This window comes from Macaca fascicularis, chromosome 13 (genome assembly GCF_037993035.2).
Source record: "Macaca fascicularis isolate 582-1 chromosome 13, T2T-MFA8v1.1".
Lineage (NCBI taxonomy): Eukaryota > Metazoa > Chordata > Mammalia > Primates > Cercopithecidae > Macaca > Macaca fascicularis.
Genome location: NC_088387.1, coordinates 34955658 through 34968384, shown reverse-complemented (window position 1 = coordinate 34968384; position 12727 = coordinate 34955658). Strand labels below are relative to the sequence as shown.

The 12727-nt window shown below is 42.3% G+C and overlaps 1 protein-coding gene across 3 annotated transcripts in view; it reads right to left on the bottom strand.

Moving 5' to 3' along the window:
• The window catches only part of LOC102131403 (charged multivesicular body protein 3-like), a 119795-nt gene extending 114623 nt beyond the window's left edge, over positions 1-5172 (bottom strand). Inside the window, exons 1-3 of one of the 3 annotated variants that reach the window (XM_065526844.2) lie at positions 5098-5172; positions 3966-4132; positions 1654-1790 (exon numbers count right to left, since the gene is read on the bottom strand). In XM_065526844.2, coding sequence (XP_065382916.1) covers positions 1654-1782 — 129 coding nt within the window. In that variant the 5' untranslated portion in view covers positions 1783-1790; positions 3966-4132; positions 5098-5172. Of the gene's footprint in view, positions 1-1653; positions 1791-3965 lie in introns of all 3 variants that reach the window. The other 2 variants (XM_045368933.3, XM_045368934.3) reach the window with 2 other exon arrangements.
• Positions 5173-12727: the final 7555 nt, after the last annotated feature.

The window sequence follows — 12727 nt, the reverse complement described above, 5'->3', positions numbered from 1 at the left end:
ACTATTTATTTCCATGGGATCAGTCAATGTGGATGACAAACATTTAGACACTGAACGCAGGGCAGTGGGACTGGCTATTCAACTCATCTTCAGTAATAAAATCTAAAATTATCAAAACCAGTGTCTTTCTCAATCAGACTATTAGAAATAAGTACCAGAGAAAGGAAATGGAATAACAATATACTTATAAATTAAAGCTTTAAAAAAGCTACAGCTTATTTTTCAACTCCAATTAACACAGAAATAAATTAAAATTTAAACAGATAATGTATGGACTACACCTATACCCTCGCATTCTCTCCCATTGCTGAACTTAAAATTACTGAATTAGATTATCTGGAAGGTAAAAGGACAAATGCAATAGGAAGGTTACAATAAAGAAAGGCTATGGATAAACAATGTCATCTCTGGAAGAATTCCCAAACCTCAACTCTTTAGCACAGAGGACTACTGTAATATTTTATCCTTTTTAGATGTATATGTATTTATTTGAGGTCACGTACAACAGAAAAACGTACCTATTCACAATCATACTGCTAGTCAGTGACAGTACCAGACCTGCAACTAAGGTCTCTGAACTCAAAGCTTTTCCTACCATATTTGCAGTCTTTACTCTCAGAAAGAAACATGAAGAAACTATTTTAATTTTCATGCCCTGAATCAAACTTTGCCTACTCCAGGGTGAAATGACAAGAGTACCGGACAAGAAATCAGAAGATCTGGGTTTCACCCTGGTTCAATATTACCAACTAGTTCCATGACCTTGGGCAAGCTAGTTCACCTCTCAGAGTCTCAGAAAAGGTTAGTCTGATACAATTTCCAAGCTTCAGCCATTCACAGACTACATTAATAATTTTAGCCACATTCATGCTGTTAATTTACTTGATATGTCACTTTAAGTGAATGTACAGTTTTAAAATGTAAATAACTTTAGTCCTTCCTAAGCAAAATTTATGAAATTTACATGTTAATATAATTTTTCTAATTTAAATGAAAATATGTAAACGATAATGCGTGCCCACTTGCCATAAATTATATCTTGGAAAGTATAAAATATTTTTAAGGTCCTTCATAGCTCTAAAATTCTAATATGCTAATTAAGTCTCACAGTTTTGCTATCATAAAAACGAGGGTTAAAAATTATAATCTCATCATCATGAGCTATGTAATAAGCACCCCCACCATTTTCCGCAACAGCTTCTCTATAGTCACAAAGTTGGCTATTTCCCTAATAAATGATTCCTTTACTTTTACTTTAGGGTTCTTACTTACATATAAAAATTATTCAGGCCACTGAATTAAAAACTGGAGATAACAAAAACTGAGAGAAACAGTGCAAATCACTAAATAAAAGGGATATATATGTGTATTTCTCAATTCAACAAAGGTCCAATAATTAAAATAGATTTGCTTCTGGGGATTCTAAACAAAAAGTTGACTCCCATCCCCCAACTTTCTCTTTCCCACTAGTCAATTTTCATTTTCCTCAGTCTCCAAAACCTTTTAAAGATACTAGAGCCTCCCTAAGAGAACTAAGTTATGTGTGAGAAACAAGACACAAGTACACGAAGTGTCACTGGCTAGTACATACTATTTGAGTAAAAATAATTTTTTAGGGTTCTCAAAATATCAAATTATCACTGCTTTTCATACCTGAACCAGCCAGATGCCATCTTTTGTGTCTTCCACAAGCTCATAGAAGTGCATTTCACCACTGAAATTGGTACTAGAAACCGATTCCGATGCTTCTTCCTTGAGAGCAGAATAGAGCTCACCCTCCATCAAGTCACCTAAAGAAAGGAAAAGAGTAACACTAATAAGGTTGCAAGAATCCTAGATTCCCAATTTCAGTAATTCCATTTTTTAGACTGTTAAGAATCATGATATTGTACTTTCATTGTATTCTATAGACAAGAGCTACTAGTAGAACCTGAATATACCCACTTAGGTGTCATACATTCAATAAGTATGTAGTAAGAACTTCCTACGTGTCAGGCAAAAGCGAACAAAATAGACAAAAATCTATCTCTTATAGAATAGGGCTTGTATTTTAGTGGGGTTATCACATAATTATTAGGAAATTACCAAATTTGTACCACTCCAAAAAGGCACCACTTTATTAATTATTTAGTTTTACGTATGACACATACAGGCTTCATATACATTTTTAAACAGTATGGCTCATATGCTTCTTACTTAAAAGATGTAGAATTGGGTTCACAGAATTTGCCATCAGCCCTGCTTAAAAGAGCAACAGGGTTTGCATGACTTGGAGGTTAGAACTTTACCTGTTAGAACAAACTTCACATTCATATACAAATTTACAGTGTAAATTTAGAGCTTGTATCATTAAACAAAAAGGAAAGGAAAACACTAAAGTCAAATTATTTTAACTTTTGCCTTAAATATTAAACAGTGAGAAACCAAGCACTGCACCATGATAGCAGCAAAACCATTCACAATAAACACTTAAATTTTTAAACCGCTATACCATGACTTTTCTGCCATAAAATGTGATTTGAGTCATATTGGGCTGTGCGTCTTAAAGTTATATGTGGACACCTAATACATTCAATGTGCCAAGTATTTTTAGTCCCGAAAGAAGGCAATAATAAATAACTGTCAAAAGAAAAAATGTGTGATCAAATTATTTTCCATAAAAAATGATGGCTTTAGTAATTAAGACACTTCTCATCTCTAAACCAAGAGAGTTTATTTAGTAGAGATCTTTTACCCTAGTTACTCCACTTCTTCCCCCTATGGTAAAAATAAGAATCACCATAAACCAGCCAGCAAACAAGGGGCAAGAATAATACACGATTTTATATTTTCTCTAACGAAATATTTATCACTTTTGCAGAGTGGGTTCCTCTCCTCTATCCTAACAGTGAGATACGAGTTTTATAACCCACAACCTACAAATATCCAAGTGTTAAACTGCTAGCTAGTTCATATTCTTGTCTATCACGCTACATGTCTATAGGGTACTAAAGAAGGAAAAGATTTGTCTTGTAAAAGACAGCTGACAGAAATACTTGAAACAACAAAAAAAGATAACCATCAGTTTCAGCTGCTCCCTACAGCAACGCAGAAAGCCTTTCTCAAATTACATTCCACTTTCAGGAAGTATATCCAAACAAAGGTATACTTTGTCCAGCAGTGAAAAAAAGTAATCATATTTCTCACCCAATCCTACCAAAACCAACAATTACGAAAAACACATTATTTAAGACATTGAATATTCTCTCAGGACTATTTCACTTATATTTCTCAACCCATTAAACAATGTGCCTGTGACACAGAAGACAAAAAAAAACTTTTTCTTACATCCAAGATGCAAATTTAAAAAAATCCTAACAGAAATATAATATAAACTAGAACATGGCAAGCATTTATACAAAATGCTCATCTTACTCAGACTTACTCGCCTTTTCAGACTTAAAGTCGGTGTACACTGTCTATATTCAAACTCATGATTTAACTAACATTCAAATCCTAGGCCCAAGTGCCTCTGATAGTAAGTATTCCAAAGATGGGTCCCCACTCTGGGTACCTTATTATTACTATCGTGACAAATACTACTATTGACAGACAACGTTTTGGAGTTTTTCTTACGTTTTTATGAACTTCAACTGACAAATAATGCTTTCCAGTTTGTAACTAGTTCATATTCCCGAATTTTGAGAAAATCACTCAACTTAGTAAACAACGCTAAGAAGTCACACTTTAAACTGTCATTTTACGACAACCTTAAAAGGATACACCAACACCCCTCCAAGTAATTTCAGCCTCCTCCTCAAAGCTGGGATCCGCATACTTGATTGTAGAAAGCTTGGACGAAGCAACCTGGGCAGCTTTAACCCTTCCAGGGAAGGCCTCACTCTGGGGGAACAGCCAGGTACCAGGAGGTACAGGTCGTCCCCTCTCCCAGGTGGAGGGGGCCCTAGGGGAAGCTCGATACTCGCCTGACTTTTCCACCAGCTCCCGGACATCCTTCTTCTCAGGCAGCCCTGAGTAGCCCAACCCTCGGCACTCCAAAATGGTCTTCAGCTTCTTGAAGCTCAGCGCCACTGGATCCACCAGCTGGGTGGCAAAGATGCCAGTTTCATACCACACAATGGCTTCAAAAAACCTGGCCAGGACGAACAGGACCAGGAAATAGAGGAGCAAGAAAAAAAGCTTCAGCCACATCTTCCCTGGCGTCTTCTCTCTTTCCAGAGAGCTCGGAATACGGGAGAGAGAAGGGTCGAGGGCGGAGGCCGCGGCTCGGTGGCAGCTTGGGCGAGGGCCCCGTGTCCACGCGCGGGCCACCCGGCGCCGTCACTGGCCGGCCATCCGCGACGGGGAGGCAGGTGACGGGATCTGCGCGGGCGTGAGGTGGCGACGAGGGACGCAGAGGCGCAGAGCCTCGCGCCGGGCCTCCCAGTCAAGAGGCGACAAAAATAAATGGGAAAAACTCACAACCGCCATCCATTAAGCACCGAGAGGCGAGGGGCGCGGGGAGAGCTCACGGGAAGAAAACGAGGGACGCTTCCCTCTGCGGGGGACACTGACCCAGGTGGCGGGGTCGGCCCTCCGGCGCCGCGATCTCAAGGGGGAGGGGGAGAGACCAAAAAATAACTCAGATTCGCCAGGAGCCGGGGATCCGGGCGGCAGGCCCGGGCCCGAGGGGCCGTGGGGGCCGGACTCCCGCGGCCGCGGGTCAGGAGGGCGCGGCGCTCGGCCGGGCCAGGCCTGGGGCCCAGCGTGTCCTGCGCGGGGAGGAGCGACCGCCGCAGCGCCGCGCCCGAAGCCCAGGCCCCAGGCCCCGCCGACCGCCCAGGATCCGCGAGAAGCACGGCGGGCACGGCGGCGGCTCCACGTTAGCTCGGGCCGGCTGGCGGGCGGCGCCTCTCAGGCAGGCGGGCACCGCGGCCCGGCCCAGGATGGGGCGTCGCGGTCCCTGCAGAGGGAATCGGTCTCGGTGGGAAAAAACCAATAACAGGCCCTGAGACTGCTCCTCCAGGCGGCTACCCGGCTGCCTCCCGGCCACTCAGCGCCTGCCCCGCTCGGATGGGCGGCGCCGGTCGCGGCACGGGTCCCCAGCACTCCCGCCACCTCCGGAGGCCGCGGCCGTAGCCTCCACAGCCGTAGATCAGGGACGGCCGCGGCCGGAGCTGAGACACAACAACTGACGTCGGGACGAGGCGGGGCTGGGGCGGGGCCTGCAGGGCAGGCCCGCAGGGGCGGAGGGCGGGGAATTCGGGGAGCCGCGGGGCTCCTGGACAACCGAGCAAAGAGTGGGAGGAGAGGCGGAGCCCCAGCCTGGTCGGGGCCTTCCCGCGGTGCCGAAAGTTGCCTGTCCGTGCTTTTGTTGCGTGGTCTCCTCTTTTGCCCCGCCAATGTTTAGCAATTGATTTCGTCTGAGTATTAGTCTTTGGACTGTATCACTTTGTGTATTTTCTGTAAAAATAGAGCAGTTAATTATTCTCTTAAAATCGATAAAAATAGAAATATACGTTTTTTGATGAATCCTGGTGAACAGCGAAATTTTTGGCACAGTTGGTTTGAGATGGTAGAAGGTTAAACCCAGAAAGCAAATGTTTTGCCCCCTCTTCATGAGAATATGGCTTTGCACATGTGTGTTGGAGGTTTGGCCAAAACTGGAGTTAGCGTTATCCTAGGCCCAGTTGTCGCTGCCAGTTATAGCCTTTTCCCTCCTTCAGTCTCAGGGGTGTTAAAAGCCTGGTGTGAACTCCCTGAGTTCCTAGGACAAAGGTTGTTGAATGTTGATACGTCCAGGTGCAAAGTTCTGGGTGCTTTATTTTGTACATGGGCCGGGCGCGGTGGCTTACTCCTGTAATCCCAGCACTTTTGGAGGCCGAGGCGGGCAGATCACGAGGTCAGGAGTTCGAGATGATCCTGGCTAACACGGTGAAACCCCGTCTCTACTAAAAATACAAAAAAAAAAAAAAAAAAAAAAATTAGCCGGGCGTGGTGGCGGACGCCTGTAGTCCCAGCTACTCGGGAGGCTGAGGCAGCAGAATGGCGTGAACCCGGGAGGCGGAGCTTGCAGTGAGCCGAGATCCTACCACTGCACCACATCCAGCCTGGGTAACAAAGCAAGACTCCATTTCAGAAATAAATAAATAAATAAAATAAAAATAAATAGTCACATGGACAAGCATGCGATACCCGATTCTGTGCTTATAAATTTAACAGGGCTGAACGTACTCTTTACCTCAATCTCTGTCAGTCTTGAGGGAGGAAGGAGTTGGGTTCATAAATTGAACCAGGTTGTCTTTGACCAGCCGCTTTTGATAAGGAAGGAAAACAAACAAACAAACAAAAAGCAGGAATTACTGGGAAATGTGACTATTTGTGCAAAACTATCAACTATCCGAAACTAGGGGTGACAGTTTTAGAAAGAAAGGGATATGATCCCGGGTCATGGAGCAAGTGAGGAACGAGAAGCAAAGAATGGACTGTGAGAATGTAGCCTCCGAATGGTGCCCATTTAAAATAAAGTGAACAAGGGCGTTTCAGTGCCGGGCTGGTGGGGGAGGAGTTGGAAGGGGCTGGGCCCGGGGAGCATTGAGAATCGGAGAAGGAGGTGTAGGAATGTCCAGCCAGGGACTGGACACTGCCCCTGTGTCTTTAGCTTCCATGTGGCTTTGTTCTAATGGCTGGCAGATCGGTGTGGGAGACTCTGGTTCTGGAATTTCAGAATTCTTGGGCATGTCACTGTGACCCTGTGATGATACTGTTGTCCAAACCTTGACACTTAAGATGATGTCCATCACCTCAAAGGAATGGTCAGTACTCGCTAGTGAGGAGAGACTGACCCAATCTCAAAAATACAGAAGAGGGATGGGCAGGGAAAGTTGGTGTGTGAGCTGAGGGTGGAACCAGTGAGGCCAGAGTTCCAAATTGGAAAAAAAAAATTAGCATTAGAGTGTGGGAGGGACTAGAAAGAAGGAATTAAGGAACTCTTTTGAAATTTCTTGTTTGTTTCAACTGCCTCCCATCCCAACCCCCTTGCTTTGTTTAGTTCATGGTTTAACCCACAGGAGGGATAAAAGCATTGATAAGAGAACACATTGAGTCATCTGAATATGAGAGTATGGACAAGCACATTCTATGTTGGTGGGGTATACAATGTGGGTTAGAAGCCCCCTGTAAAATACAAGCTCTTTGGCATGGTAATCTGTCTTCGTGAAATTTATCCTGAGGAATAACTGGACATGGGCACAAAGATGTGTGTATAGAATTTCGTGGTCGTTGCAGAGTTAATGCTGGAAAGAAAAAAGGAAGAACCCAAATATCTAGTGACAGAGGATTGATCAAATACAGTAATTCAAATGATGAACCGTGAGGCAGCCACTAAAAAGAAAAACGTAGACACATGGTTATGGACATGGAACCATGTCCAAAATATAGTGTTTGGTGAAAAAAAAGCAGGTAACTGAGAAGTTTGCATCATATGATCCTATTTTTGTATTTGTATTACAAAAAGACAGAGATGTATACACTAAATTGTTAGGTGTATTTGCCTCTAAGTGATGGGGTTTAGAATATTTTTTCTTTTATCCTATATCTCTATTTTCTTATATTTTCGGAAATAATCATGTATTACTTTGTAATCTAAAAACAAACAAACAAACAAACCAAAAAAACCACTAGGACTGTTTTCCTGGTCCGGAGGTTTAGCAGCAGTGATTCATCCTCTGGGACTCCAAAGATGACAGGGGTTGGAGGTGTGGGCTGTCTTCCCATGAGATTGATTTCAGTTTCCACTAAGCCTAGCTAGGCAGACTAATTAGAATTTATTTTCAAAAACAGAAGAATGTTTGAATTATTCATTTTCATAATCTGTTTTTCTAATAGGCTATTAATCTGGGTTATTGGTTTTATAGCTCAGATTCTGTTCATTTGTGGGATGGCTTAAATGCCTTATCATTTGATATTGTGGCAAGAGTGTGCATACTATAATTAGAGGGCCTAGCCCAGTGGACTAGTGTCACCTCGGTAGGCAATCAGAAGACCTCCTTAACCTCATTTTTTTTTTTTGAGAGTTTTGTTCTGTTGCCAGGCTGGAGTGCAGTAGTGCAATCTCAGTTCACTGCAACCTCCGCCTCCTGGGTTCAAGCGATTCCCCTGCCTCAGCCTCCTGGGTAGCTGGGACTACAAGCACACGCCACCACGCCCAGCTAATTTTTTTTGTATTTTAGTAGAGATGGGGTTTCACCGTGTTGGCCAGCATGGTTTCGATCTCCTGACCTCGTGACCTGCCTGCCTCGGCCTCCCAAAGTGCTGGGATTACAGGCATGAGCCACTGTGCCCGGCCCCTCCTTTTTATCATCTATAAAATGGAATAGGATGCTTACCCTATGAAGCTATTGTAAGGATTAAATGAGTGAGTGATTGTAAAAGTGCTTCGAAATACACATTGCTTGTAATTAATTTAAAATCAAGAATTAGTTTTTGAATACATTCTAATGTACAGAGGGTAAAAATTGGAAAAAAAAAAACCCAAGAATTAGTTTTTGGAAAAAAGAAAATTAAAGTCTTTGAGCTTGATGAACGAGAGTTATTTTATTTAAGGTCCAAAGAGCTTTCTCTTTTTATTTCACTGTTATCAAAATATCATGCATACACAGTTTAAAAAATGAAGTAGCATTTCAGGGCTACATACAAAACTGGGAAAACTTTGGGAGTAAAAGAGGCAATGGTAATTAAATTATGCCAGACTAGGGAGGAAAAACTGAGAATGTCCCTGACAAACCCTATTTATAAAAAAACACATTGGCCAGAAGAGGTGGCTCACCTGTAATTGTAGCATTTTGGGAAGCCAAGGAAGGAGGATCACTTCAGCCCAGGAGTTCCAGACCATCCCGGGCAGCATAGTGAGACCCTGTCTCTACAAAAAAAATACAATAAATAAATAAACAAATAAACAAATAAACCAGGCATGGTGGTCACCCTCCTGTAGTTCCAGCTACTCAGGAGGCTGAGGCAGAAGGATTGCTTGAGCCCAGGAGTTTGAGGCTGCCGCAGTGAGATGTGATCCCACTACGGCACTGTAGCCTGGGTGAGAGAGTGAGATCCTGTCTCAACAAAACAAAACAAAACAAAAAAGACCACATCCACTGCTTTTCCCTACCATCTCTGCTTCCCATTCCTCAGAGACACTGCCTTCAATTATTTTAGCAATTTTTTCATGTTTACCTCTATATTTTCAAAGAATAGGTTTTTACTGCTTTTCTTGATTTTTCCATTTTATACATTATCTATTGATTTCTTACTATGGACGATGAGGAATTCTGCCTTTTATGCCCTCTATTCACACACCATTTCCCTCCGCTCATTCCCAACATGATTATATTATATATTCATCTTTATATTAATATGCCCATATAAATCTTGTTCATAGCTGAACCATATAAGAAACCTTTCTTGTACAATTGTTCATTGCCCCTGGAGTTAATAATTAACTCAAATTTTGGTTTGTTCTATTTTCTATGGCCCCAGCCACTTATTCATCCCCAAACTCTCTGAACTCTAAGATTACTCAAACAGCTAACCCAAATCAACAGAATATACATTCTTCTCAGCACCACATTGTGCTTATTCCAAAACTGACCACATAGTTGGAAGTAAAGAACTCCTCAGCAAATGTAAAAGAACAGAAATTATAACAAACTGTCTCTCAGACCACAGTGCAATCAAACTAGAAGTCAGGACTAAAAAATTCAGTCAAAACCGTTCAACTACATGGAAACTGAACAACCTGCTCCTGAATGACTACTGGGTACATAACGAAATGAAGGCAGAAATAAAGATGTTCTTTGAAACCAATGAGAACAAAGATACAACATTACCAGAATCTCTGGGACACAATTTAAAGCAGTGTGTAGAGCGAAATTTATAGCACTAAATACCCACAAGAGAAAGCAGGAAAGATTTAAAATTGACACCCTAACAGCGCAATTAAAAGAACTAGAGAAGCAAGAGCAAACACATTGAAAAGCTAGCAGAACGCAAGAAATAACTAAGATCAGAGCAGAACTGAAGGAGGTACAGAGACACAAAAAACCCCCAAAAAATCAATGAATCCAGGAGCTGGTTTTTTGAAAAGATCAACAAAATTGATAGACAGCTAGCAAGACTAATAAAGAAGAAAAGACAGAAGAATCAAATAGATGAAATAATCTATTAGTTTCATATTTTATTGGAAATAAGCCTTCTGTCCTCAGTCCTCCCACTCCAGGTCAGCCTGGCTCCTATCCAGACCCACCCACAGCTGTTGTCTCAGGACTTCCCGCCTCTTCTCTTCTGTGCTGGATTCTGTTTTCTTGATCCCATGGTTGCACTTTAGTTCTTTCATTTTCTTGTTTGCATGAACACATCCACTTCTACAGTGGCTTAGTAAGAAAGTGGTCATGGAGATAAACTTTGGAGGCCTTACATATCTAAAAATTCCTTTATTTTACCCCCATTAGTTGTATGGGGCTTTTTTTTTTTCCAAACTTAGAGAAGACTTGACTTGCAAGAATATTACAAAAAGTGTTTTTGCCAATTCGCCAATTGTTAACCTTTTGCCATATTTGTTGAATCACATCTTTTCTCTAAATCATAAGTGCATACTTTTTTTGTGTGTGAACCATTTGAGGATTAGTTGCAGTTATCCTTACGCTGGATGATAGTTTGGCCAAATATAGAATTCTAAACTGGACATCATTTTCCCTCAGAATTTTGAAAGCATTGATCTATTAGCCTTTGGCTTCTGTTGTTGCTGTTGGAAGGCTAGCATCATTCTGACTCTTGCCCTTTAAAAGTGACTTGTTTGTTCTGTCTCTATGCTTTTTGAACTTCCTTTCATCTTTGGTGTTCTGAACTTTTATGATGTACCTTAATCCAAGTTTCCTTCCCTTAATTGTGTTGAGTACTTTTCAATATGGCAACTCATGACGTTCAGTTGTGGGAATTTCTTTGATAATTTCCTCTGTCCATTTTCTTACTTTTCTGGAACTCCTATTAGCAAGATGTTGGAACTCCTAAATCGATCCTATAATTATATTCTCTTTTTTCTCCAGTTTTTCTTTCTTTGCCATTCATTTCATTTTCTAAGAGATGTCTTCACCTTTATCTTCTGCCCCTTCTATTAAATTCTTTTTTTTTTTAGTCATGGGGTTTTGCTCTGCCGTCCAGGCTTCAGTGCAGTGGTGCAATCATAGCTCACCATAGCCTTGAACTCATGGGTTCAAGTGATCCTCCTGGCTCATCCTCCCAAGTTGCTGGGACCACAGGCATGCACCATCATAACCAGTCAATTTTAAAATTTTTCTCTTGTTGAGATGGAGTCTTTCTATGCTGCCTAGGCTGGTCTTGAACCCTTGGCCACAAGGGATCCCACCATCTCAGCCTTCCAAATTACTGGCATCACAAGCGTGAGCCACCATGACTGCCTAACTTTCTAATTTTGTCTATACTCCTTTTTCATTTTCAAAAGCTCTTTCTTGTTACTGGGCTGTGCCTTTTCTGTGGCATCCTATTCTTTTTATGTATGCAATATGTTTATTCTCCTATCCTTCTGAAGATATTAAGCATAGTGGTCCCCCCTGAGGTTTCTTTTGCCCTTTGCATTGCCTCTGGATTAATTTTCTATTTGTTTACTTTCGACTTTGCCTTTCACATTACAGGCTCCCTTTAATTGCTTGGTAATTCTTGGGTCTTTATTCACAGGTCCATAAACATGAGGCAGTGAAAAGCTCATTAGAAATTCTCTGACAATGAATGGAGCTCACTGTAGGTAAAAGAGAAGAGCCCTGCTCATTTCACTGGGAGGATCTATCTATAAGTCCTTTCTCCACGCTGTTCTCTTTCTTAAGGGAGGAATCTTGCCTAGAGAGTTCAAGTATGGCTGCCAGCATTTTGGGACTGAGTGGGAAAAGGAGCTGGGGTTATCAAGTATTAGCCATTAGGCTTGTGCCTAATCCCATGGTTTTCAGTAGGGTGTCTCATCTCCTCTCCCTTGCTTAGCTCTGAGCTAGGAGAGCCAATCTGTTCACTTCAGAGGATAAACCCCCACCTTCCCCTGAGGTAGGAGAGGGGCAAGGGCCTGGCTGCACAGGGCCCAACTGCACTTTAAGAGACTTTGAGCAAATCCTCAGTTTTGGGCCTCACCCTCCACCCTGGGCTTCTAAAGTGCTGTGCTTCCAATTTCTGACTTTTCCTGGGTTCTGTGGCACTAACTGGTTAGTGTGGCAGAGGTCATGCAATGGGTCCAACATGTCATTGTGTCTTCTGATAAGTCTAAACAGACCAGAGTTTATGGCTTTTCTTGCAGTTAGGTTGGATAAGTGACTGAATTGTAATTAGTGGGAGTGATGTCTACCCCTTTCAGACCTGGCCCTAAAAAACAGCCTCTAGTCCTTTCCAGACTGTAGGGAGTGGGGTGGGCCCAGAGCACAGCCCTGAGACCTTTGCTCTATAGCAGGCCCTTTAAACTAGGGATGAAAGAGTTGGGCCCTGAGGCCCCTGGGATTTGTTCTTATCTTTAGCTGAGATATACATATTTCTCCCTCACACACATGCACACATACATACATACATATATATTTGCTATAGAGCTCTCTGCATCCAAGACACAGTCAATTCCAGAGTACCAGGGGAGCAAGTCCTGGGCTTCCAGGAACTTGAGAATTGGGAGCATAGGAAAAATAATCCTTCACTAGTTTGCTTTCTG